The sequence below is a fragment of the Hemibagrus wyckioides genome, linkage group LG06 (genome assembly GCF_019097595.1).
Source record: "Hemibagrus wyckioides isolate EC202008001 linkage group LG06, SWU_Hwy_1.0, whole genome shotgun sequence".
Taxonomy (NCBI): Eukaryota; Metazoa; Chordata; class Actinopteri; order Siluriformes; family Bagridae; genus Hemibagrus; species Hemibagrus wyckioides.
In genome coordinates, this window is record NC_080715.1 from 22,609,573 (window position 1) to 22,634,869 (window position 25,297).

A 25,297-nucleotide genomic window follows, 5' to 3' on the forward strand; every position below is an offset into this window, starting at 1 on the left:
AAGCACACACTCGCACACAGGCGCACGCACACAGGCGCACGCACGCACACAAGCACACGCACGCAGACGGGCGCAGACGCAGACGGGCGCAGACGCAGACGGGCGCGCGCGCACACAGACAGACAGACAGGCACACACACACACAGACAGACAGACAGGCACACACACACACAGACAGACAGACAGGCACACACACACACAGAGAGACAGACAGGCACACAGACAGACAGACAGACAGACAGGCACACACAGACAGACAGACAGACAGGCACACACAGACAGACAGACAGACAGACAGACAGACAGAATATAACAGAAACTGCTGAATTCCTGAGATTGTCATGCAGAACAACTCCAGAGAACGTTATGTTCCTGCCACATGATTGGATGCTTAGATAACTGCATGAACAAGCAGGGATATGGGTTTTGCTTAAAATTAGCACACACACACAGCCAGCCAGACAGGCGCACGTGCACGCGCACAGCCAGCCAGACAGGCGCACGCGCACAGCCAGCCAGACAGGCGCACGCGCACAGCCAGCCAGACAGGCGCACGCGCACAGCCAGCCAGACAGGCGCACGCGCACAGCCAGCCAGACAGGCGCACGCGCACAGCCAGCCAGACAGGCGCACGCGCACAGCCAGGCGCACACACACAGACAGACAGACAGCCAGGCGCACACACACAGACAGACAGACAGACAGGCACACACACACAGACAGACAGACAGACAGGCACACACACCGACAGACAGACAGACAGGCACACACACCGACAGACAGACAGACAGACAGGCACACACACCGACAGACAGACAGACAGACAGGCACACACACCGACAGACAGACAGACAGACAGGCACACACACCGACAGACAGACAGACAGACAGGCACACACACCGACAGACAGACAGACAGACAGGCACACACACCGACAGACAGACAGACAGACAGGCACACACACCGACAGACAGACAGACAGACGGGCGCACACACACAGACAGACGGGCGCACACACACAGACAGACGGGCGCACACACACAGACAGACAGACGGGCGCACACACACAGACAGACAGACGGGCGCACACACACAGACAGACAGACGGGCGCACACACACAGACAGACAGACGGGCGCACACACACAGACAGACAGACGGGCGCACACACACAGACAGACAGACAGGCGCACACACACAGACAGACAGACAGGCACACACACAGACAGACAGACAGGCACACACACAGACAGACAGGCACACACACAGACAGACAGACAGGCGCACACACAGACAGACAGACAGGCACACACACAGACAGGCACACACACAGACACATTTCAGTAACCCTGAACACTGTACAAGATGGAAAGACACTCTGGATGGAACAACAGCAATGTGAGAGCAATTTGTCAGAGCCCAGTGCATCTACTGGCATGTTCTTGGGAATTTTCTTTCAGGAAATCTATACTGACACAGCGAGAATATTCAAAAACCAGCTCAGGCAGTAACTGGAGCAAGCAAAACCCAAACCCTGAAACTATGATATGATAAACCCTACCCACTAGCACACACTCCTACACAAAATAGTGTTACACTGCAGACCTTACTGACCGGGTGGGATATAATACAGCGCTTTGGGTTCTGGACTAGAGAGAAAACGTTGCTGGGCATCAGACACGAGGTGGAGCTGCTGAGGATTGTGTCCTCACCCACGTGATTTTCCACAGCCTGGAAAACAGTCTGCTTGGCCTGTAGGTCCTCAAAAACACACTCCTAACAAACAAACCATACACAGATTGAAGAAAATAAACATTTCAACATTTAAATAGAGCATGACAATTAGTGTAGGACAAAAACATCTGCTTTTATCTGATGCATTTAAATCCATAGCATTTAATACATAAAATGCTGAAATAATAGTTGATAACATTTGATTTTTTGTGATGACTAGATAATAAAATCGTACACACTGATGTTTACCTGCCATATGAATTTTCACATTCTAAACACACTCCTTGGACTGTCATCAGCTTTAAGGTTGAAAAAACTAAACTCTTTCTTGTGTGGTTAATATGTTAATTATCAAACCACACAAACCAGAGACTGGACATGAACTGACATGGCATACAAGACATTAACATTCATCAGTCCCATTTCCTGAAAGGACCTGAGCTTTTCTAATACTGCATACAGAACATGTTTTTGACCACACAGGCTTGTTGGAAATCTCTCTCAGAACTATAACACCATATAAATAATCTGGATGGCTTACAACCAAACACATCTCTCTGCTCTGGCATTAACCAGTAAACAAAAGCAAAATACTGGTCACTTCTTTGTCATATGAAAACCTTTTTATCACTACAGTTTTTTCTTTGTCAGTTTCATTTGACAACAACTTGTACTTGTATTCATTGTTAAAGATAAAAAATAGTTTATGGTTATAGGACTCATGCAGAAGTAAATGTTGAAAATCAGTATCAGTATATATGGTATCCATAATCTTTCTGTTATTCCCCTTTCAGGATTGGCTCAGCAGAGCAACTAAGATACAGCTGAAACCAGATGTTTACATACACTGTATGAAAAGACACATAACCTTTTCCCCCCTCACTGTCTGACATTAAATCAGAATAAATTTTTCCTGTTTTAGGTCAGTTAGGATTACCAAAATTATTTTTATTTGCTAAATGCCAAAATGATGAGAGAGAAAGTTTTATCACTTTCTTCAAAGTCAGAAGTTTACATACATTTCCTTAGTATTTGGGAGCAGTATATTGAATTTATACTGTGTGACTTGGGTCAAATGTTTTGGGTATCCTTTCACAGACTTCTCACAATAGTTTGCTGGAATTTTGACCCATTCCTTCTGACAGAACTGGTGTAACTAAGTCACGCCTTTCCAGCTCTGCCCACAAATGTTCTATAGGACTGAGATCAGGGCTTTGTGATGGCCACTCCAAAACATTGACATTGTTGTCCTTAAGCCACTTTGTAAATAATTTTGCGGTATGCTAATAATACACGGGATGAACGTTGCACCTTCAGGCATCTGGAAACTGTAGCCAAGGATGAACCAGACTTGTGGAGGTCCACACTCTTCTTCCTGATATCTTGGCTGATTTCTTCTGATTTTCCCACAATGTCACACAATGTGTTTGAGGTGTGCCTTAAAATACATCCATAGGTGTGCCTGCAATTACCTCAAATGTTGTCAATTAAGCTATTGGAAGCTTCCAACGCCATGATATCATCATCTGGGCCTTTCTCAAATTGTTTAAAGACATAGTAATCTTAGTTTATCCAAACCTCTGACTTTATAAACTCTGACTAATAAAACATTCTGTCTCATTATTCTGGCATTTAGCAAATAGAAATAATTTTGGCAATCCTAACTGACCTAAAACAGGAAAAAGTTTAGTCTGACTTAATGTCAAACAGTGAGGAAAAAGGGTTATGTGCCCTTTTTTTTTTTTTTTTTTTTACAGTGTATGTAAACTTTTGGTTTTAACTGTATACATAAAATACTTGGTGGATTGTCTGGTGTTTCATTCAATACTTTACCTGAACAAAAAATGCTCCCTCTAGCGCCTGTGAAAGGTCATCATGACTGCTCAGCAGACTCAACTGCTCTGAAGCACTGAGCTTTCCTCTGAGCATTTGAGCATCCTGAAGCTCCTCGACTTGCTTCCTGCTCAAATATGAAGACAGTTTGTGTTTTCAGTCCTTTTCACTGGTTCAATTTAAAATCACAAAAGCTTACTTAATTTCATGAGTATGAAAGTGATGTATATTACATGCTATGGCTTTCACAGTCAAAACATGTGAACACCTATGGGGGGGGATTCGTGGATTTTTTTTTTTTGAGGAATGGTGTTCATTACTCCACTAGATTTCCACAGACATGACAATCTGAAGCTGTTCTGGTGGCTTGGGGTGGCTCAAAACCTTACCAATGTGATAATGTTTATCCTAATGTATCTCCTTTACCATTAGCTGTAAATGTTAACTTGTATTGCAATCTAAAAGCATGCTGTAGTACTTGTTAAAATCATTATATATTATATATATATATATATATATATATATATATATATATATATATATATATATATATATATATATATGACAGAATATCCTGCTACACCCTCTACTGACAGAAAAGTTTACATTCACTATATAAGACTTCCCATACACACCTACTAATGATGCACTATATTGCCAAAAGTATTCGCTCACCTGCCTTGACTCGCATATGAACTTAAGTGACATCCCATTCCTAATCCATAGGGTTCAATATGACGTTGGTCCACCCTTTGCAGCTATAACAGCTTCAACTCTTCTGGGAAGGCTGTCCACAAGGTTTAGGAGTGTGTTTATGGGAATTTTTGACCATTCTTCCAGAAGCGCATCTGTGAGGTCACACACTGATGTTGGATGAGAAGGCCTGGCTCTCAGTCTCCGCTCTAATTCATCCCAAAGGTGTTCTATCGGGTTGAGGTCAGGACTCTGTGCAGGCCAGTCAAGTTCATCCACACCAGACTCTGTCATCCATGTCTTTATGGACCTTGCTTTGTGCACTGGTGCACAGTCATGTTGGAAGAGGAAGGGGCCAGCTCCAAACTGTTCCCACAAAGTTGGGAGCATGGAATTGTCCAAAATGTCTTGGTATGCTGAAGCATTCAGAGTTCCTTTCACTGGAACTAAGGGGCCAAGCCCAGCTCCTGAAAAACAACCCCACACCATAATCCCCCCTCCACCAAACTTTACACTTGGCACAATGCAGTCAGACAAGTACCGTTCTCCTGGCAACCGCCAAACCCAGACTCGTCCATCAGATTGCCAGATGGAGAAGCGCGATTCGTCACTCCAGAGAATGCGTCTCCACTGACGCAAGTCCAGTGGCGGCGTGCTTTACACCACTGCATCCGACTCTTTGCATTGCACTTGGTGATGTATGGCTTGGATGCAGCTGCTCGGCCATGGAAACCCATTCCATGAAGCTCTCTGCGCACTGTTCTTGAGATAATCTGAAGGCCACATGAAGTTTGGAGGTCTGTAGCGATTGACTCTGCAGAAAGTTGGCGACCTCTTCGCACTATGCGCCTCAGCATCCGCTGACCCCGCTCCATCAGTTTACGTGGCCTACCACTTCGTGGCTGAGTTGCTGTCGTTCCCAAACACTTCCACGTTCTTATAATACAGCTGACAGTTGACTGTGGAATATTTAGGAGTGAGGAAATTTCACGACTGGATTTGTTGCACAGGTGGCATCCTATCACAGTTCCACGCTGGAATTCACTGAGCTCCTGAGAGCGACCCATTCTTTCACAAATGTTTGTAAAAACAGTCTGCATGCCTAGGTGCTTGATTTTATACACCTGTGGCCATGGAAGTGATTGGAACACCTGATTCTGATTATTTGGATGGGTGAGCGAATACTTTTGGCAATATAGTGTAAGTAAGCTCACCATTGTATCATGGCAGGTTTAAGACTTCTAAATAATTTCAGAAGATATTGTTTTGGCCCAAATCACAGGGAATAGTAACCAGGTTAGACAATGTATCTAGTAGTGAGGGTGGTAAAATATATATTCACTAAAGTTACATATTAAAGCCGGTCTATCCTATGTTTGGCTGCTTGTTTTGGAGTTTCACCTCAAAATAATTTGCTGCACTTTACAGGATAAAAATTAACCGTTAAATCTTGCAAGCCATATTCTACCAATTTGTCACAGACCTGATTTCTGCAATGGCCTTTGTTGCTTGTCCTGGCTGATTGTCATAGATTTTAACCCTGTATCCTCCACTTAAGAACACCATGGCCCAGGAGCGGCCAATTAGCCCACTGAAAGAGAAAACCATCAATCCTTATGTTATTAAAATATCATTATTAACATTGGGGGATCTCTGTAAGATCCATAGGGTGAGGATATGAGTGAGGCTGGAGATAGAAACCCTTATGAATATCAGTCATATAATGTATACATTTAAAGCATTTGGTAGACACCCTTATCCAGAGTGACTTACATTTTGATCTCATTTTATACAACTGAGTGTTAAGGGCCTTGCTCAGGGGCCCAGCAATAGCAGCTTGCTGGACCTGGGATTCGAACTCAACCTTCCGATCAGTAGTCCAACATCTTAACCAATGTTTAAATTGCTCCAGGCTGATTTGCAAACTATCACTTTATCAAGATCTGTTAAAAAAACTCAGTAGATACTATAGATCAACATGCACTAACAGAAGAACTACATAAAAAGGGAAGAATAACAACTCGAGTATAAAAAGTAACAACAATCTTTTCCCTCTCACCACTTTATAATAATAGGACAAACACGAAACATTTACCTAACACACGATTAGTCTCTTATTGTTCTAAATGAACGGGCAAATATCCATAAATATCAAAGGTCGTGCAGAAACTCAACGGGCAGCTACAGGAACTGAGCTTGACAGGTTGCAGTGATGCCATTATTAGACATATCTAACAGTTACTTAACCAGATGAGTTAAAAGGTTATTAACCTGCTCACCTTCCTACAACTGTAATTATTTTCCCTTTATATGAAGACATTGTGTACAGCTAACACCAACTACAGCGTGAGCTGCAATTCATCCCAAACTCAAAATCCAACCCGTCTCGTGAATCATGTGGTCATAGGCGTTACTTCAAGGCACCTACGGAAGCCTATACATACCAAACTAACACGCATTTTCTTTAACGATATATGTATAAATGGTTATTTATTTTTATTTTTTTAATGTTTTGAGATGTGTTTTTTTCCAGATATGTTATTAACGTTGAGAGTGAAATAGTAAGATTAAAGCATTGCTAAAGCTCCGTATCCGCACACATACGAGCGCGCGCGCACACACGCGCTCACATACAGGGTATACTGTGTATCCTAGAAACAGCACAGCTTTACTTCGTATACCCGTGTTAGCATGTTGGGTTTTTACCGTTAGTTAATAGGCCGCGGTATCATAATAAAAGCTATAGGTAAAGCATTTGTTTTTTATTTAAATCATAAAGTCCCAGCTAACTCTGACGATAAGCCGTGCTAGCTTGGGATCAGGTTATTTAGTATGCTATTCGCTATCTAACTTAGCCTGGTAAACTAAACTAGCTATTCCGTTTAGCTAAAGTAGCTAGCTAAGGCTATAATATCGGAGACTGTATGATTAGTTATCAGAGCAAGCGACAATTAGCGAGTACCTAGTTAACTGGGATTTTTTGCTTATTATTATTATTATTATTATTATTTGACGACGCCTCGAGGCACTCGCCAAACATTATTAAAGTTACTTAATGGAAAATAAACTATAGTTTACTGTAAAAAAGACATTAAATTTCTGACGATAATACTGTCATGTACTTGTGGTGCGTTAGACTAACTATCTTATTACAAACTATCTATCTTTTTACTTGCTTTTTGTTTTTGTTTTATTTATTTATTTATTTTTATTTATTTATTTTTTTCCCCGCTTCAGGTTACTGTTAATGAAACAGCTACCACTACCTGCCTTTCTTTCTCTGTCTTCAGATTTCATTTGATTTTGTGCTCAGAAGTCTATAATGGAAAACGTTCATCTTGTGGCGGAGGAAGAAGATGATCTGTATTCAGGTTACAATGACTATAATCCCACATTCGACTCAGAGGTGAGTGTAGAATTACATGTCCTGTCTGCACGGATCATCTTTATATTCATTACTATTATTATTATTATTATTATTATTATTCACTGTGTGGTTTATATTATAAATTCTTTTTCTACAGGAGCTGGACAATGATGTTGGCTTTCAGCAAGCTGTGAGGACGAGTCATGGCAGACGACCACCTGTAAGATTCACTGTTTCAATCAACCACCTGTATACTTAACTTACAGATGCGCTATATTGCCAGATGTTTATGGGAACAGTTTAGGCCCCTTCCTGTTCCAGCATGACTGCGCACCAGTGATGAGCGAGTTTGGTGTGGAGGAACTTGACTGGCCTGCACAGAGTCCTGACCTTGAACCTATAGAACACCTTTGGGATGAATTAGATTTTCTCGTCCAATATCAGTGACTGACTTCACAAATGCGCTTTTAGTGGAATGGTCAAAAATTCCCATAAACACACTCCTAAACCTTGTGGAAAGCCTTCCAGAAGAGTTGAAGCTGTTATAGCTGCAAAGGGCAGGCCAACTCCATTTACATTCATGTGTATGTAAAGGCACATGTCCCAGTTTTGGCCTGGCTCACAGTCTCTGCTCTAATTCATCCAAAAGGTGTTCTATCGGGTTGAGGCCAGGACCTTGCTTTGTGCACTGGTGTGCAGTCATGTTGGAACAGGAAGGGGTCATCCTCAAACTGTTCCCACAATATTGGGAGCATGAAATTGTCCAAAATGTCTTGGTATGCTGAAGCATTAAGAGTTCCTTTCACTGGAACTAAGGGGCCAAGTCCAACACCTGAATTCAATGATTTGGAGGGGTGTTCCAAAACTTTTGGCATTATAGTGTACCTGAGAATTTCAAAGATGTATCCAATAGCTGGGCTTTGCAATTAGAAAAAGGCTTTGCCTGAATAACTGTGTGTAGTCTTTTTGAGAGGAGAATATCAGACTCCCTCTTTCCATAAATTTCATACAGCATACTATCAAGTCTTCCCTACTCATTCATACAATTTTCTAAACAGCCAATGGTGTGGCAGAGTGAAATGTATAAATTCATGCAGATACTGATCAGCAGCTTCAGGTAATTCTGACCAATCATCAGAATGTCATCTCACTGATTTTGACCGTGGAATGATTGTTGTTAGATGGGCTGTTCTGAATATTTCTGTAACTGCTGATCCAGATTTTCACACACTTCAGTTTCTAGAGTTTATTTAGAATTTGACACCAACAGCATGAATCCATGGATCCAGCCTGCATTACGGCTGATGAAGGTGGTGTAATGGTGTAGGGAATGTTTTCTTGGTACACTTTGGGCCTTTTAATACCGTTAATCAATCATCACTTGAATTTCACAGACTGTTTGAGTAATGTTGCTGACCATGTGCCTCCCTTCATGACCATATTCTAATGGCTACTTCCAGCTTGATAATGCACAATAATGCATATGATAACAAAACAATAAGCATCTTGCACAATAAGTTTCATGCACATGACAATGACTTAAGTGTTCTTCAGTGACCTTTCCAGTCACTGAAAACCTTTGAGATGTGGTAGAACAGGAGATTCACAGCATAAGTGCAAATATAAAATCCTCAGAAACTGTGTGATGCAGTCACGTCAACATGGAGCAGAATCTCAAAGGAATGATTTCAACATTTTGTGGAGTCCATGCCATGTTTTGAGAGCAAAGGGAGGCCCTACACAGTATTAGTACAGTGTTCCTAATAAAGCATTCATTGAGTGTATTTGACCAGTGTGGATCACTTTATCTTCTTGTGTGATGTCTTTGAAATAATCAGTTATGTTCTGTTACCACTTTCATTCTAAATATATGGCAGTAAGTTTAAAACACATAGGAATATGATATGGAAGCACCTTATACACTGACAATTATTCTTGAAAATGTTGGCCATATTTATGATGGATATATATTATAACCTTTTTTTACTTAGATGACTGCAAAATTTCCTGGCACTGCTGTCGGAGGCAGATCCATAGGAACGTCTTTTGGTGTAAGTCACAACTAAACCGATGTGAGCTGATTGATTTTAAGCAAGAAATGAGATTAGGTGATAGGGTCTATCACATATAGCAAGAGTAGACTTTCTTGGGACGTTTGCTGCTTCAAAACAGACAGCAGTCAGGGTAAAATTAAGGAAAAACTCCTAAAGGTGAAAAGATAGTTAGAATTGCTTATGTGTCAGAAAAAAATTATTAGAATCTATTAAATTATAATTATTAATTACTATTATTGTGAGTGTGACACTGCTTTTATATAACAAGAAATTAATATTAGGTAACTGATATTCTAGACAGAATATGGCCAAATATTTTGTTTATTTTTGCTCCATCAACAAAAATAGTTCCTAAAGAAGCCAAAGTTGGATAGATGTCACATTTGACCCAGTTGTTTTTGTTTACAGTGTTAATTTTGTTTATGGTATTATTTGTTGTTCATTAGCTACGAACAGCTATGAGTTCCTCAATGGGAAGGCCTATGACTGGGGCAGTGCAGGTGAGAACATCTGGGTGCACTGTGTTCTTTTCGCTTTAAAAATATCTTTGCAGAAGTAGTTCGACATACATTTTAGACATACCAAGATAATCTTCTGTTTTCTTAAGGATGGGGCTGCTCGTCCCATGACTGCAGTGCGAGCGGCAGGATACAAGTCCTCTTTGACTAGAGGTAAGTGTGCAAATGACACGTTTTATAATTCAAACAGATATAATATATAGTTTTGTCTACAGTGAGTTTATGCAGTTTGATACATTTCAACCATCAGACATCATATATTTTTACTTGGCTATATGCTTGTATCAGTTATGTTGGAGAATGCAAGCACTTCCTTTTTTCAGGCTCCACTTTTGATCCACTTGGACAATCAAGAGGTCCAGCTCCTCCATTAGAAGCAAGAAATGAAGACACGTATGTTTTCTGTTTCTGTTTTTGTTATGCCTAATTCATGAGAACCTGGCACTCTGTTTGCAGTTTATATTCAGTTAATGTAGCCCATAGTCTGTCAAGTTTATGAACCATTTTTATTTGCAATCCAGGCCAGAAGAGAAGATTAAGATATTGGAAAAGAAAGTGAATGATTTGATTGAGGAGAGCTGTATGGCCCATGCAAATGGTGATCTTCAGCTGGTAAGGAAATGTGATTTCTTTTCTGCTATGTACTTTTAACACTCATGATGCTCTGAATGACTCTATAACTGGCTTTTATATTTCTGTGTGTGTCTCATTTAGGCTCTAGAAAAGGCCAAAGAAGCTGGCAGAAAAGAAAGGGTGTTGTTGAGACAAAGAGAACAAACTGGCACTGCAGATCATATCAATTTAGATTTAACCTATTCAGTGAGTTCATTTCTAATTAATCGAAGCCACGTTTAAATGATATTAAATTTGATATAATGAATTCCTGGTTTTCTCTGCTGTTCAGGTGCTGTTTAATTTAGCAAACCAGTACGCTAACAATGACATGAACACAGAAGCCTTGAACACTTACCAGGTCATTGTGAAGAACAAGATGTTTAACAATGCAGGTGATGTAACCCATTGTTACGCATTAAACAGTATAGACTGTGCAATTGGTAAAGTGAGTTGGGACAAAGAAATAAAGAAATAAAATACTAAACCATGTCAGAGCCTGTGTGTGTGTGTCACTAAAGTGATTAATTTGGTTTATGAAATAGTTTAATTTAATAGTTTATTTCTGAATACATATTGCTTTGTGATTGTATGTAGTCAAGATGAAATAAATTAAAATTAAAATACTACAGGTTATGTAAATATCCTACATATCTCTAATCACAATATTTGTTCTTTTGATCTTTTTCTGATATAGGACGGCTGAAAGTGAACATGGGTAATATCTACTTTAAACAGAAGAACTACCCCATGGCACTTAAATTTTATCGTATGGCTTTAGACCAAATCTCTAACGTTCACACAGAGATGAGGCAAGTCTGACAGAAGATCAGTCAATATGCATGCAACATTGATGTAAATATACATATATTTATATTGTTTGATGACTGTTCTTGCTTCCAATAGAATTAAAATCATGCAGAACATTGGTGCTGCCTTCATAAGCATGGGCCAGTACTCAGATGCTATAACCTCCTTTGAGCACATTATGAGTGAGAGTCCCAACATCAAGACGGGCTTCAACCTAATTCTATGCTACTATGCCATTGGAGACCGTAAAATGATGAAAAAATCTTTCCAGAAGCTAATCTGTGTCCCCCTGGGCATTGATGAGGAAGAAAAGTTCATCACTTTAAATGTGAGTGTAAAGGGAATGTAGAGTTAATTTTGCTACACATTCCAATTAATGCTAGAATCATTTGTGGCTAAGAGTTAGATTTTCTCGATTTCACTGAACAGTGTGATTCAATTTCTTGTTAGGATGACCCCCATGCAAGCTTACTGATTGAAGCCATCAAAAACGATCAGCTGCGTCAAATGGAGCGAGAGAGGTATCAGGGAGTTCCTACAAAATCTATGAAGGGATAATGTATCACAGTATTACAAAAGTCCAAAAGTCTGAGATCATGTTGAAAATCTGGAAATAAACAACTGTGATAATTCTGGAACAAAAAGAAAATGCTGTATATTTTGACTATTTCGTAAGATGCTGCCCAACGTACAAAATGTTAGATTTTCCAGGAGCCGTCCACATGCTAATGAATTTGCTTTAACATGGATTATCAAGTTTTACACAAACTCATGGAGTCTGTGTCAGCGTGAGTGCACACTGTTATTAAATTAAATTAAATTAAATTAAATTATAAGAAAGTCTGAAATTCATGTAAATACTTCTACTTTTATCCTACTAGTTATTGCTGATAATATTATTTGTAATAAAAGCCAAAGTAATGCCAAACAAAAGCATTCTTCACTAGCGGACTCAGACTTTTGGACCCCCAGTAGGTTCCTTAAGATGAAACAGCACAGTGTTGTTATTTAATGTTTTGAGAAAGTACTGAATTACTTGCTCTATTGCAGAAAAGCTCTGGCTGAGAAGTACATCATGACTTCAGCAAAGCTTATTGCTCCAGCTATTGAGTCCACTTTTGCGGCTGGTTTTGACTGGTGAGTTGTCATTGCACAATCCAACACAGGGCTGTGGAGAAATAATCTGTACTAACTTAATAATAATAACAATAATAATAACAATAATAAATAATAACAACAACATACCAGGCTCAATGCAATTATATATTATATTACATTATATATATATATATATATATATATATATATATATATATATATATATATATATATATATATATATATATATATATATGCCTGAATGTTGAATGTAGTCCTATACTTTTAGGTGTGTAGATATGGTGAAAGGTTCTCAGTATGTGGAACTGGCCAATGATCTAGAGATTAACAAAGCTATCACCTTCTTGAGACAGAGGCACTTTAACCAGGTGAGAAAGGTCCTAATATACTTCTGCTATATTCCTGCATTGTGTGTATTGCATGGATGAATATAAATGTTACCTATTAGCCCACATATTTTCTCTTTCTTTTTTTTCTTCACCCCATTATCTATGTCTTCAGTGTTTCACACATTTATATATACAATATTTGTTTTTCTGCTTTACATTTGCTTGCCTGTTGAGGCTGAGGTATGTGTGTTCTGTCACAGGGTATGTCTTTGAATGAGTGCCCTTTGTGGTGATGGTTTTGCCTCTCTCACTGCTCGTCATTTGTGCCTTGTAAAATAAGTGGAAACACAAATCAGGAACTGATCCGAGATCAGCTTTTATTTCTAATTCTTTCTTACACTACATTTTAGTTAGCAGTATTTTCCTTGAACATTTTTTAAATTTTTGCTATAATGGTATATTACAGTGCTAGTAGGGTTATAGTCTGAATAAGGGAAAGCGCATAGACTAAGCAGTCTTTTTTAAATACAACAAATATCTGACACACTTGTATTGCTGTACAGGCAGTGGACACACTGAAAGCCTTTGAGAAGAAAGACAGCCGGGTGAAGAGTGCTGCTGCTACCAACCTCTCCTTTATCTTCTTCTTGGTATGTAGGTTCTGTAAAAGGCAGACTTGTAAATATACTGTAAGGAATTTTGACATTGCACTTCCATTCCTTCCATTTCCACTTCCATTGACATAAGTATTCAGACCCTATAACTTTGTAAAGTACACTTGGCAGCAATATATATTCATTTCTGCTCTCATTATCTTTGTTTTTAGGTTTTATGGGAGTGACCCTATTGCTATTTTTAGGGTGTGTCTAGAGATGCTCAATAGTGTTTAAGATGCTGTTTAGGCCACCCAAGGACATGTACAGGCTTGTCCTGCTGTTTTTGTTGCATTTCAGATTATTATCATAAGTTCTGAATGGTTTTCTTTAAGGGTATATTTTAATCCATTCATCTTTCTCTAAATTCTATGAGTCCCTACTGCAGAAAAACATCCTCACAGCATCTTGTCACTACAACAACTGTGCTTCATGTGGAGATTGGCCAAATAATGATTAATTTATTTTTTACTCTGATATGCACTGACAATGTTGGGGCTTTATCACAAAATAAAACCAATTTATCACAAGTTATCAAGATAACCAAAGATGATCAGAGCTCAATTTTAAGTCTGAATATTAATGTAAATATGACATGTTCATTTATTAGTTTTAACACATTTTTGAAGTGATGTAAAATTTCTTGTGATTAAAGTGATTAAAATTCTTTTAATTTATAGAAAACCTTTTGCAGATTGATGAACGACATAACATAGCACTGTAATTAGTTGTAGGGTAACAGAATGAAAAATGTGAGAGTGAGTACATTCTGAATGCAGTATGTCACTTCATTATTATATTGAATACTGCTGTTTTTATTTCCTACAGGAGAAAGATTATGACCAAGCTGATCGCTATGCTGAATTGGCCATGAATGCTGACCGCTACAATCCTGCTGCTCTCATTAATAAAGGCAACACGGTGTTTGTGAAGCAAGACTATGAGAAAGCGGCCGAGTTTTATAAAGAAGCACTGAGGAACGACTCATCCTGCACAGATGCTCTTTATAATTTAGGTCTTTTATTAAAGTTACTAGAGACTATGCTGCAACAGCAGACTTTCTCATTTTCTTTCATTTATGCAACCTCTATTTTTGGACTCTTAGATGAGATGTCATTTCGATATACAGGGCAAATAACATTTTTTCACAGACACATGCTTTTTTTTGTATGTCCAGTTGTACTGGTAGCTTTGTATTGACCAATGCTTGATCGGTTTCCGTAGGGCTTACCTATAAGAAACTGGGGCGGCTGGAAGAAGCTCTCGACTGCTTCTTGAAGCTCCATGCCATCCTTAGGAACAGCACTCAAGTTATGTATCAGCTGGCCAATCTGTATCCTTTTCAAACAATTGCCTAAATTACATATTTACTAAGCATGATGCTTCATTCAAATATAAGCCTGAATTTAATGTAGCATTGCAAATGTTTCAGGTTTGTGTATCAGTTTGTGTTCAACTAGTTAGTGCTCTTTAAGCAGCCTTTAGATATGAAATGTTGGAGGATCCTCACCAGGCTATTGAGTGGCTTATGCAGCTGATCAGTGTCACCCCCAATGACCCTCATGTACTGGCCAAACTGGGAGAGTTATATGACAACGAAGGCGACAAGTCACAAGCCTTCCAGTACTATTCCGAGGCAAGGCCTTATTTCTCTGTACAGCTTCAAATAATTTTAGCCTAATTAACAATTAATATGGTTTGACAATGTTTAACACCATTCTTTTTCTTAGTCTTTCAGATACTTCCCTTCAAACATTCATGTCATTGAATGGTTGGGAGCATATTATATAGACACACAGTTTTGTGAAAAGGCAATTCAGTATTTTGAAAGAGCAACACTCATCCAGTAAGTTATTATTTATATATAATCTATTAAATATATATAAAATCACCTAATCTGTGATTTGCACTTTGTTACTTGTTAATATATGTTGAATCCTGCTACCTTTGTGTAGTATGTTAATGTCTTTGCTGCAGCACCAAAATTTCACCTTGGTTTTTTTTTTTTTTTTTTTTTTTAAAAATCTATTATATGCAACCTCCAAAATATTGTTTACAATCCAGACAATCTAAGTTAATATAAATGCATACAGTACGAGCTCATTATAAATTTGAATGGAAATCCTTTTTTTGGTGAATTCCTGTGTTTTATGTGAATTCCAGGCCAAATCATGTTGTATGGCATTTGATGGTGGCTAGCTGTTACAGGAGAAGTGGTATGATGATTATAAAAATAATTGTGTTAAAGTTAACTAATCTCAGTACTGTTTCTTGAGTCATACATTGTGCCTTTTATTTTCTCATTCAGGAAATTATCCGAGAGCTCTCGAGACCTATAAGGACGTTCACCGCAAATTCCCTGAAAATGCAGAATGTAACTTGTACAACTGTTTCCTCTCTTTCATTTACTCCTCAACATGAGTTAATGAGATTCATGCGAGCTTTTGTGTTGGTCAGGTCTACGATTCCTTGTGAGGTTGTGCACAGATATGGGGTTAAAGGAAGTACAGGATTATGCCACCAAACTCAAAAAAGTGGAGAAGATGAAGGCGATCAGAGAACAGGTATAGTGCCTCCTTCTTTTGTATCAGAGTCTGAGGGTCATGCTTCAGTACTGACTTGACAGAGGGAAATAAAATCTAGAGAAAAGTACTTAAATTAGAAACAGCTGCTTCCAAATCAACAGGGGCTTTTGGATCAGTAAGTGTGTTCAGAGAGAGGAATTATGTCCAGCGTCGGCTCCTTTCCTGTTGAACATTCTGTTCCTTGCTGCTTTATCACAGTCTTGTGCTCTTTGTGTTGTTCTTGTCTTATGGACAGGAGAAGCATTTGTTAGTCCTTTATTTTCAGACTGGCATATTTATCCTGTTCATGCTACATTTTTATCTCTTTTACTACATTAATCGCTTTTCTGTCTTCTTTCTCCCTTGCAGAGGGTGAAGTCAGGGAGGGAGAGCAGTGCTCGAAGCCGGAGAGAAGGCAGTGCCAGCAGTGGTAAGTCTTTTCCATTCACATCAATCAATCTGTTCCACAGTGTGCAATGTTCATTTTACTTTCTCTGACTTTTTTTTTTAATTTGTTGTCCAATGCAGTGAATCAAAAAGAGAGTAGTCCAAAGACCATGCACAGCCCCTCTAACAAAATCAGTGGTATGACTTTTACTCCATCATTATTATAGCTTCTCCAGGACTGGGACTGTCTCTGGAATTTTGTAAATAATAAATAAATCTTCACCCTTAAAATACACACTGTAGTTTTCCATATTATAGAACTGTAGTTCCCATAAAATGTGGAATTAGCTCAATTTAATAGCAAAATGAAATATTTAATCATTCCCTAATCCCCTGGTTGGTCCTGTCGGCTGAGAAAGATGTGTGTCTGCCTGTACATATCACTTCACATATTAGTATCATTGTACTTGAAGATACTTTTTTTCAACATTCCATTTTAATTCTGTAATTCTTGACTCTTATTCTGACATCAGATACGGATATCAGGCAAGGTGAGCATTACTTTCTGTTCACAGGATTTTAAGTGATTTAGTGTTCGAGGTAAAATCTCAAAAAAAATGAAAAAAAAAAAAAATGTTATAGCACGATACTTAAAAGAACATTTCATAATGCTCTCACTTTATTTCTCTTTTTTTGGCTATGCATTATTTGAACTTTATCCTTTACATAATAACCAGTTGTGCATGTAGTTAAACGGATATGGGAATAATGACAGATTATTTTCTGTTCCAAGCCTTTCCTTGCTGAGCTCTGTCCTCTCCCTCTTTTCATACAAACACGTTTTCTGAATTCATGTATCACAACCCTGCACTGAAGTGGGACAGAGTTATGTGCTATGCTTTAAAACTTCTCACTCTCCTTGTAGGAAGAATTCATGGTACACTGTAAACAATAAACCAATATCTCTAAACCTGCCATCATAAATCTCCTGTCTAAAGCTTGAAGTGTACTAAACAACAGCCTCCAAGACAGAGACATGTTAGCCTGCTTAAAATCTCATGGAAACTGTCATAATTAACTGAATTATAAAATGAGATCCAGATATGATATGCAGCAGTATCTAGAAAGACAAAGATTTTTATGCAACTAGAGATACAAAAACAGTTGCTTGTTTGCTTAATTTAAAACTATTATTAAAATTGATAATAATGATAACTCCCATACTTTTAAGGACAGAAATATCCAACATATGATTTCTGAATTACAGTTGGTTGTTACATTTGGTATGGTAGATAGACTTTTGTTTTTGAGTAAGTACAGAAACTGACTGGAGGGATGATTATCCCGAATGATTTTCCCATTTTCTCTACTTTGTTTTATTATTCCGAGGACAATTTAAATTCCATTGTCATCAGGCTTTTTCAGTCTTGGGTCTGTCTCAGAGTGATCTGTTTGCATCATTTTACTACAGTACTACAGCTGGGACATGAATAGAGTGGCAGATGTGTAGTGAAAATGTACTTGAAATAGTTCTGTTTCACAACACATTTACAGGATGTTTCTGCTGTGTAGATGAGCTCTGACATGGGACAAAAACTAAAAATACTAGCTGTAATCCTGTAAATCCTGTATTTTGTAAATACCCAAAATTAAATCATTTGAGCAGTTGTACAGACAATGACTAAATATATATGCTTGCAACATGCTTCCAACATCTCTAAGTTTGTCTGTTAGACAGTGGACAGAGCAGCCATGGTGCAAGTGCTAAAGGGGAAAGGCTAGGTGTCAAGCTGAGGTCACTTCCAGGAGCCCATGAACCTTATGAAGCAAGCACCCTGGCGGACACTGGTGAGCAGTGACTTTAATCTTTTGATCATATGAACCATCTAAAAACGATTCCTTATTGGAATTTTGTCATTTTATATTCTGTAAAGTATGGGTGTGACATATACATATATACATTAATGGTGACCTTAGTAGCCTATGGAGGCAAGGTAGAGGCAAGATCAGTTCTCTATATACTCTAACATTAAGTTGTTCTTTACCCAAACTGTTGGTTAATCTTTTACTCACTCTTAACAGAAAGATGCAAGATCTTGTTTGCTACATGAGTCTGTAGATTCTGTCAGCCTGGCATTTCTGCTTCTGACCCAGCTACAATACATTCCTTGTTACATTGACACATTTTACAGATCAACGTTAACCTGTTAACATGTGTCTGCTAGCTTTTCATAGGATAGATGTGATCTGGGGAACACCTCAGTATCATGCCAAAGCAATATTACTCATTCTGAGAATGTACAAATGAATACACTACTGCCATCGTATTTCCAGATGCTTCTTATGTTGACCCTTTGGGGCCACAAACGGAAAGACCGAAGACTGCAGCAAAGAAACGCACAGAGGAAGATGAGTTCGCAGACGAAGAGTTGGGGGATGACCTACTGCCAGAATGATGGGCTATTTTTGTATTCTGCTCTCATCATATGTATTTAGTTAACAGTTTTCCTGTAGTATGTAAGTGAGCTTAATGTAAATAGGTGAATGTCATATTTGTATGAATTCAAGTTTCTTAAACAGAATAGGCTTGTTCCGGTTAGATACGCATATGTGTGTATTATAAAGTGTGTAAATCACAGATGTTCATAAATTCATACACTATATTGACAAACGTTTTGGGACATCTGCCTTTACATGTACATGAATGTAATATGGAGTTGGCCCGCCCTTTGCAGCTATAACAGCTTCAACACTTCTGGGAAGGCTTCCCACAAGGTTTAGGAGTGTGTTTATGGGAATGTTTGTCTTGAGTTCCTTTCAGTGGAACTAAGGGGCCGAGCCCAACCCCTGAATTCATTGATTTGGAAGGGTGTCCCAAAACTTTTGGCAATATAGTGTATCTAAATGTTTGTGGAGACAATAAACTTTCCTTATTAAATTTAGAAAATTAGCCTTGTTGCACTGCTGTTTTGCATATTTAGCTCATCTAATTGTTTGGAATGGGAATTTCTTGCTTCACAAGATTAAAGTATGTTGGATGAACTTAAGGAAAAGGGGAAAAAAACATTTTCTCAGTTGGATGAACGCTAAGCATCCCAGTCTGTCTCTCCCACCTTGTTCAAATCTTTTCTCAGAGAACTTGGCACTGAGGGACCTGGTGACGCGACTGACAGAAAGTGACGGCAATCTGGGAGTTTTCACGCACCGATATGAGAGTTTAGAAAACAGAAGCCTTACTTCAATCATTTGCCAAATAATGCGGGTAAATTGAGTAATATCGCGCTCTATCGAAACGATACGCAGTATTTGAGAAGTAACATTCGAGGCGCAAGAAACAATCAAAGCAAGAAAAGCGGCTTGAAGAAGCTACGCAACGCCCAAACAAGAGAAGTTTAAAAAAAATAATCATATAATAGTCTTAACGCGTTTAAGATTACAGACGTGCTTCGGGTTAACTCGGAAACATGGCTGCAGGAGAAGTTCTCGTGGCGCTGCTTGTGGTGGTGGTGGTGAGCTGCGCGGCGCGGGGAGGAGGGAAAGGGAACCGGAGAGTGTGTGCAGATCTTCCCGAGGAGATCCTGGAGCAGAGGTTCGGTCGCCTCTCCGTCGGAGTGCTCAGCGCTTTCCATCACACACTCCAACTCACAGCAGAGCCTCAGAACCTGAGCTGCCCGTCATCAGGTCTCCTGCGGAGCGTCAAGAGGTCCAGCATGCCGGTGAATCTGCTAAGTCTTTCACCATGGGCGTACAGGTAGCGTGTACTCACAGAAATACGGCTTCTTCAAATAAATAAATAAATAAAAAGCTAAATTATCTCTGAATTCAGATTGAGACGCGACCCAACGCGCTATCCCCGCTTTATCCCTGAAGCCTATTGCCTGTGTAAGGGCTGTCTGACGGGGCCGAACGGTGAGGAGAGTGAAGACTACCGCAGTGTCCCGGTGTTTGTGCCCACCGCCGTGCTGCGCCGCTCAGGCTCGTGTGTCGGGGGACGCCGCTCCTACACTGAGAGCTACGAGTCCATACAGGTGGGCTGCACGTGCATACCTGCACTCAAGAAGAATGAGAGCACACACAGGAGCAACCAGAGCACAAGGAGAGCTGTGCAAAACTCCAACAGGCGAAAAAAAGTTACAAACTGAACCACAGGGGCGCTGTTTCATCAAAAAGCACAAGCCTGTGTGTGTGTTATTGTGCAGACTGGTTATCATTATAAAGCTGCTGAAAGAATTACACAATCAGATCTGACTGCACTGGACAGGTGATACAAGTATATGTAGGCTTATCTTGCATATCTTTTTATCAGAGTTACTTTGTGTACATGCATGCATATGATTAAGCTGTTTTTACTCAAAAAGTGTAATAATATGGCTGGGATTGTTGTGATGGTTTCAGATGTGATGTGTTTTGAGCTAGCGCAGAGGCTGAATTTGATTGAGTTTGAACATTCAAACAGGGTGTAAATGTATAACAGTTTTTCAGCAATGTTTTATTTACCATAGTAAGCATCTTAAATGCATTTGCTTTCACCAAGTCAAAATGCTTTTGTCTGTAATATGTACAATTAATGTTAATCCTGATTTTAAAAAAAATAATACATCAAGCATTAAAATATCACGCCATCCAGGTATGATAAACCAGACAAAATAATCCCATAACAAATTAGGACCAATTAAATTGTCTGAACAGTCCATAAGTCGTAATAAGCCTTATTTTAAGGTCTCGCTCCAAGCCTAGAGGAGACCTGACTCATAGTTAACATAACACCTGAACTCGTTGGCAAGGTTGTGATTATGTTTGGGTAGATAACTGCATATCTTCACATCCAGGAGTTTTCTTGCATGCTCTTCCATAATAGCCCCTGAAATTACAATGACAATGTCATAAATGAGGCCAAAAATGCTCCATGTTATGAGTTAATCATTTGGGAGTGATTTTGTTGAGCTTTGTTTGAGCTCTACTCCACTAACCTGTGCACAGCAGGATTTTACTCTTGGTGAGGTATTTTACTGTGAGTGCCACTTTGCTCAGACACTCCTCGGATAGGTACGGTGGGTCTGCGATGACGATGTCAAAGCTCTGTGGGAGGACATCTTCAGGCAAACACAACGGGTTGTTGTAGTCATAGAAGATGAACTCGTCACCATACACAGCAAATCGACGGTCAAATTCAAGCAACATGGCAGACACACAGTGTGACCCATCTGTACTCTGGGATTCCAGCTGCTTCAGCTTCTGGTAGACGCTGGGTGCGCTGATGCATGCTATCCTGAAGGCCATAATAAACATAAGTCAAGTCAAGTCGCTTTATTGTCATTTCATCCATATATAGCTGACACAGTACATAGTGACATGAGACAGCGTTTCTCCAGGTCCCTGGTGCTACATAGACAACATAGCAAAATACAAAACAGAAACAACACGGAACTGTGTGTTTTGCCACTCGCTGGCTGCCAGAGCCGTATGTTTTGCACATTAATTTAAAAATAGGTGTAGTAATTGAAAATGATCTAACCTCCCCTGTTTCCCTGCTTGCTGTACAGCTTCCTGAGCCAACTGTGTAGCCGTCTCATCGCTGTACCAGAACTGGCTCATCCCCTGGTTACAGATATAACATCATAACATTTTAATTAAACGTTTTGTACTATTATTCCTGTATATTATTATTATTATTATTATTATTATATTTTGTACTTAGAGATTTCATTTCTTACTATAAACACCTTTACGACACAGCATATCATTTATGATCAGTCAGAAAGAGAGGGTTAATGAAAAACATTGATTCTTTATAACAGCAGCTCTGACAGTAGTTTATACAGATGTGCTCATCATTTCTACTAATTACACAGGGTCTTCGAAGGTGAAGACAACACAAGCATTTATTGTTAATCAGGTGGAAGTTTCTATAAGAAGACATTTATTTAACATTGTAGAGTGTCAGTAAACTGCTTCTAACATCAACTTTGAGGACAAAATGTTCACCTGCTGCCTAATATATCTCACCCACTAACAGGTGCCATGATAAGGAGATAATCAGTGTTATTCACTTCACTTCTCACTGCTCATAATGTTATGCCTGATCGGTGTATATATTTTAAACGACTTGCTGTATCCATTTAGAGTTACATTTAATGTTGTGGAACATAATCTGAATAATATTATTATTATTGCTGAAGAAGTTAATGCTGGTTCTGATAGAAATGTGTCAGAATACACAGTGCATGACGGGTCTGGGCTGTTTTGGCAGCAAAAGGGGGACCAACACAATATTAGGCAGGTGGTCATAATGTTATGCCTGGTTTTGGTGGATTTATTAATTTTCTTTGGTATAAGAGTAATAAAGCACTTTGCGATGAGCTGTTATTGTTAGTGTTATTATTTTGGTGTGTAAATCACCCAGTCAGTGATATTCTCCTATACCCTGTGATGTTATATTCCTCACATAAAATATTTAAACATATACGACTGGAACTATATGACTGAAGGTTTATTTATTTATCTGTTTTTGTTTAATGAAGCATTGGACACAACGACTACATGTACAGATCATGAACATTAGTAATAGTAAAGTCTCCCCCTCACCCAGTCCTCCTGAATGGCTCCCACAGTGAAGCTGTGACTCAGTGCCGAGTTTCCTGCTTCATTCTCCGCATAAAACTCCTGCAGAGCCGCCAGAGCAGCAGCCGAGAGCTGAGGCACATCATCATCATCATCCTCACGGTCACTCATGATGATGAAGAGGAAAGGAAACTTGTAAACTTAAGTAAGAGTCAGTGCTCACTCTCACCCAGCTCTGTGCTCTAGTTATAGCTAGCCCTGACCACTCAACACTGCTGCTTATTTATTTATTTACTTAATCATTTACCTTCAGTCCTGTTGATCTAGTGTAAAAAATGTAGGGGTCAATATTCTAAATGTGCAAAATATCCTACTATTATAGAAAAATATATATCGGGCCCCATACGAATTTCACATGCTAACCCATCAGAATCATAGCATGTTAGCTAAGTTTGTAGCTCACACGTGTTTAGCAAAGTACGGCAGACGCTATGGGACAAACTGCACCATGCTATTTTCCTTGTGATGCTGATGTGTGTGGGTTTGTTGGGTGTTGGAGTGTGTGTGTGATTTTCCTCAGCGTCCGTTTGCTGTGTTGACCAAATTCGTATTTTGCATAATAAACATAACTGCATGTTAACTAGAGTCAAAGACACGAGCAGCGTCTTACTAGTGATAAGTAGCCTTGATTTGTCACATATACATTACACAAAAGTGAAATTCTTTCTTCACATATCCCATACATGGGGGGTTGGGGTCAGGGCACAGGGTCAGCCATGATGCAGCACCCCTGGACCAGGGCGGGTTAGGGGCCTTGATCAAGGGCCCAACAGTGGCACAGGGTCAGCCATGATGCAGCGCCCCTGGACCAGGGCGGGTTAGGGGCCTTGATCAAGGGCCCAACAGTGGCAGCTTGGTGGTGCTGGGGCTTGAACCCCAATCTTCCAGTCAATGACCCAGAGCCTTAACCACCACCCCAAACCTTATAACCTCATCAGAGTATTATTTAAGCAATATATCTTATAGTATAATACTAAATAAAACCAAGTATTCTCAGATTAAGGACAGATTAAGAACAAAGAGAAATTGAAATTATTTGAATACTATCAGTCCAGTTAAAAATATACAGATCACCATCTAATCAATACTACAGGAATATTCTGGTGTTTTTCAACCTGCATTCTTGTACACTTGCAGCATATGGATGATTACAACAGACAATGACTGATGCACCGATCAGCCACAACATTATGAGCAGTGAGAGGTGAAGTGAATAAGACTGATTATCCCCTCATTATGGCACCTGTTAGTGGGTGGGATATATTATGCAGCAAGTGAACATTTTGTCCTCAAATTTGATGTGTTAGAAGCAGGAAAAATGGACAAGCGTAAGGATTTGAGCGAGTTTGACCAACATTTGATAATGTTATGCCTGATCAGTGTATGTTTGCACTTGGAGAAAATGGTTTACTCACAACGGATGTCTGAAAACCCTTCATTAATCTCAAATCAGTCATGGCGCATTTTCAGAGAGGTATTTATGGTTGAGTTAGTAGTAACATGGCCATGTGATTGGAGTGCTGCTGTTATATCAGTGCTGTATCAGTCTTTCTTCACAACAAACATTCATAATCCATGATTCATTTCCTATTAAAAGAATTTTATATTTTCAGGTACTACTAATGAAACCTGTCATATTCCACCATGTATACATGATATTGTTATTAAAATTTACAGATCACAGAAAAAGCTGAAAAAAACTATTACTTTTTTTTGTAAATATGCCTATGCAACAAGGGAAAAAAACACAGACACGAGGTGGAGCTGCTGAGGATTGTGTCCTCACCCACGTGATTTTCCACCACCTGGAAAACAGTCTGCTTGGCCTGTAGGTCCTCAAAAACACACTCCTAACAAACAAACCATACACAGATTGAAGAAAATAAACATTTCAACATTTAAATAGAGCATGACAATTAGTGCAGGACAAAAACATATGTGCTTTTAGCTGATACATTTAAATCCATAGCATTTCATTCATAAAATGCTGAAATAATAGTTGA

At 39.2% G+C, this 25,297-nt stretch overlaps 4 protein-coding genes across 10 annotated transcripts in view; 2 read left to right on the forward strand and 2 right to left on the reverse strand.

Annotated features, from left to right (window-relative positions):
- The window catches only part of cryl1 (crystallin, lambda 1), a 17,467-nt gene extending 10,779 nt beyond the window's left edge, over nucleotides 1-6,688 (reverse strand). Inside the window, exons 1-4 of one of the 2 annotated variants that reach the window (XM_058391396.1) lie at nucleotides 6,540-6,688; nucleotides 5,744-5,851; nucleotides 3,568-3,694; nucleotides 1,615-1,776 (exon numbers count right to left, since the gene is read on the reverse strand). In XM_058391396.1, coding sequence (XP_058247379.1) covers nucleotides 1,615-1,776; nucleotides 3,568-3,694; nucleotides 5,744-5,851; nucleotides 6,540-6,580 — 438 coding nt within the window. In that variant the 5' untranslated portion in view covers nucleotides 6,581-6,688. Of the gene's footprint in view, nucleotides 1-1,614; nucleotides 1,777-3,567; nucleotides 3,695-5,743; nucleotides 5,852-6,033; nucleotides 6,467-6,539 lie in introns of those variants that run through there. The other variant, XM_058391397.1, reaches the window with a different exon arrangement.
- Nucleotides 6,689-6,812: 124 nt separating this feature from the next.
- Nucleotides 6,813-19,580, forward strand: ift88 (intraflagellar transport 88 homolog). 6 transcript variants are annotated; one of them, XM_058391391.1, is made up of 28 exons: nucleotides 6,813-7,006; nucleotides 7,574-7,666; nucleotides 7,785-7,847; nucleotides 9,619-9,678; nucleotides 10,128-10,181; nucleotides 10,289-10,352; nucleotides 10,523-10,592; nucleotides 10,721-10,811; nucleotides 10,914-11,018; nucleotides 11,104-11,206; nucleotides 11,509-11,623; nucleotides 11,718-11,949; nucleotides 12,072-12,142; nucleotides 12,672-12,758; nucleotides 13,009-13,108; nucleotides 13,633-13,719; nucleotides 14,551-14,737; nucleotides 14,947-15,055; nucleotides 15,208-15,358; nucleotides 15,453-15,568; nucleotides 15,886-15,938; nucleotides 16,031-16,096; nucleotides 16,180-16,286; nucleotides 16,656-16,716; nucleotides 16,815-16,871; nucleotides 17,207-17,224; nucleotides 18,408-18,521; nucleotides 19,008-19,580. In XM_058391391.1, exons 2-28 carry the CDS (start codon nucleotides 7,583-7,585, stop codon nucleotides 19,127-19,129), a joined length of 2,547 nt encoding a protein of 848 aa, XP_058247374.1. In that variant the 5' UTR covers nucleotides 6,813-7,006; nucleotides 7,574-7,582; the 3' UTR covers nucleotides 19,130-19,580. The 6 variants fall into 6 exon arrangements, with proteins under 6 accessions (XP_058247374.1, XP_058247373.1, XP_058247372.1 ...); XM_058391390.1 differs by having other exon boundaries at nucleotides 6,814-7,006; nucleotides 7,498-7,666; XM_058391389.1 differs by having other exon boundaries at nucleotides 6,815-7,006; nucleotides 7,551-7,666; nucleotides 19,008-19,579.
- A 290-nt stretch (nucleotides 19,581-19,870) lies between these two features.
- Nucleotides 19,871-23,032, forward strand: il17d (interleukin 17d). Its single transcript, XM_058391400.1, has 2 exons — nucleotides 19,871-20,424; nucleotides 20,500-23,032. The coding sequence occupies exons 1-2, from the start codon at nucleotides 20,138-20,140 to the stop codon at nucleotides 20,813-20,815; spliced, it is 603 nt and encodes a 200-aa protein (XP_058247383.1). The 5' UTR covers nucleotides 19,871-20,137; the 3' UTR covers nucleotides 20,816-23,032.
- Nucleotides 21,134-23,719, reverse strand: eef1akmt1 (EEF1A lysine methyltransferase 1). The gene is made up of 4 exons (XM_058391399.1): nucleotides 23,259-23,719; nucleotides 22,189-22,271; nucleotides 21,644-21,942; nucleotides 21,134-21,534 (listed from the first exon to the last, which is right to left on the reverse strand). Exons 1-4 carry the CDS (start codon nucleotides 23,403-23,405, stop codon nucleotides 21,407-21,409), a joined length of 657 nt encoding a protein of 218 aa, XP_058247382.1. The 5' UTR covers nucleotides 23,406-23,719; the 3' UTR covers nucleotides 21,134-21,406.
- Nucleotides 23,720-25,297: the final 1,578 nt, after the last annotated feature.

Excerpts from the sequence above, each read along its gene's own strand:
- eef1akmt1 (XM_058391399.1), bottom strand. The coding sequence starts at position 23,405 with ATGAGTGACCGTGAGGATGATGATGATGATGTGCCTCAGCTCTCGGCT. Across the intron at positions 22,272-23,258 it reads GAGCCATTCAGGAGGACTGG|GGGATGAGCCAGTTCTGGTA; the intron begins GTGAGGGGGAGA and ends ATCTGTAACCAG. Across the intron at positions 21,535-21,643 it reads TAAAATCCTGCTGTGCACAG|GGGCTATTATGGAAGAGCAT; the intron begins GTTAGTGGAGTA and ends TTGTAATTTCAG.
- ift88 (XM_058391391.1), top strand. The coding sequence starts at position 7,583 with ATGGAAAACGTTCATCTTGTGGCGGAGGAAGAAGATGATCTGTATTCA. Across the intron at positions 10,812-10,913 it reads CAAATGGTGATCTTCAGCTG|GCTCTAGAAAAGGCCAAAGA; the intron begins GTAAGGAAATGT and ends TGTCTCATTTAG. Across the intron at positions 16,097-16,179 it reads ATTCCCTGAAAATGCAGAAT|GTCTACGATTCCTTGTGAGG; the intron begins GTAACTTGTACA and ends TGTGTTGGTCAG.
- il17d (XM_058391400.1), top strand. The coding sequence starts at position 20,138 with ATGGCTGCAGGAGAAGTTCTCGTGGCGCTGCTTGTGGTGGTGGTGGTG. Across the intron at positions 20,425-20,499 it reads CTTTCACCATGGGCGTACAG|ATTGAGACGCGACCCAACGC; the intron begins GTAGCGTGTACT and ends CTCTGAATTCAG.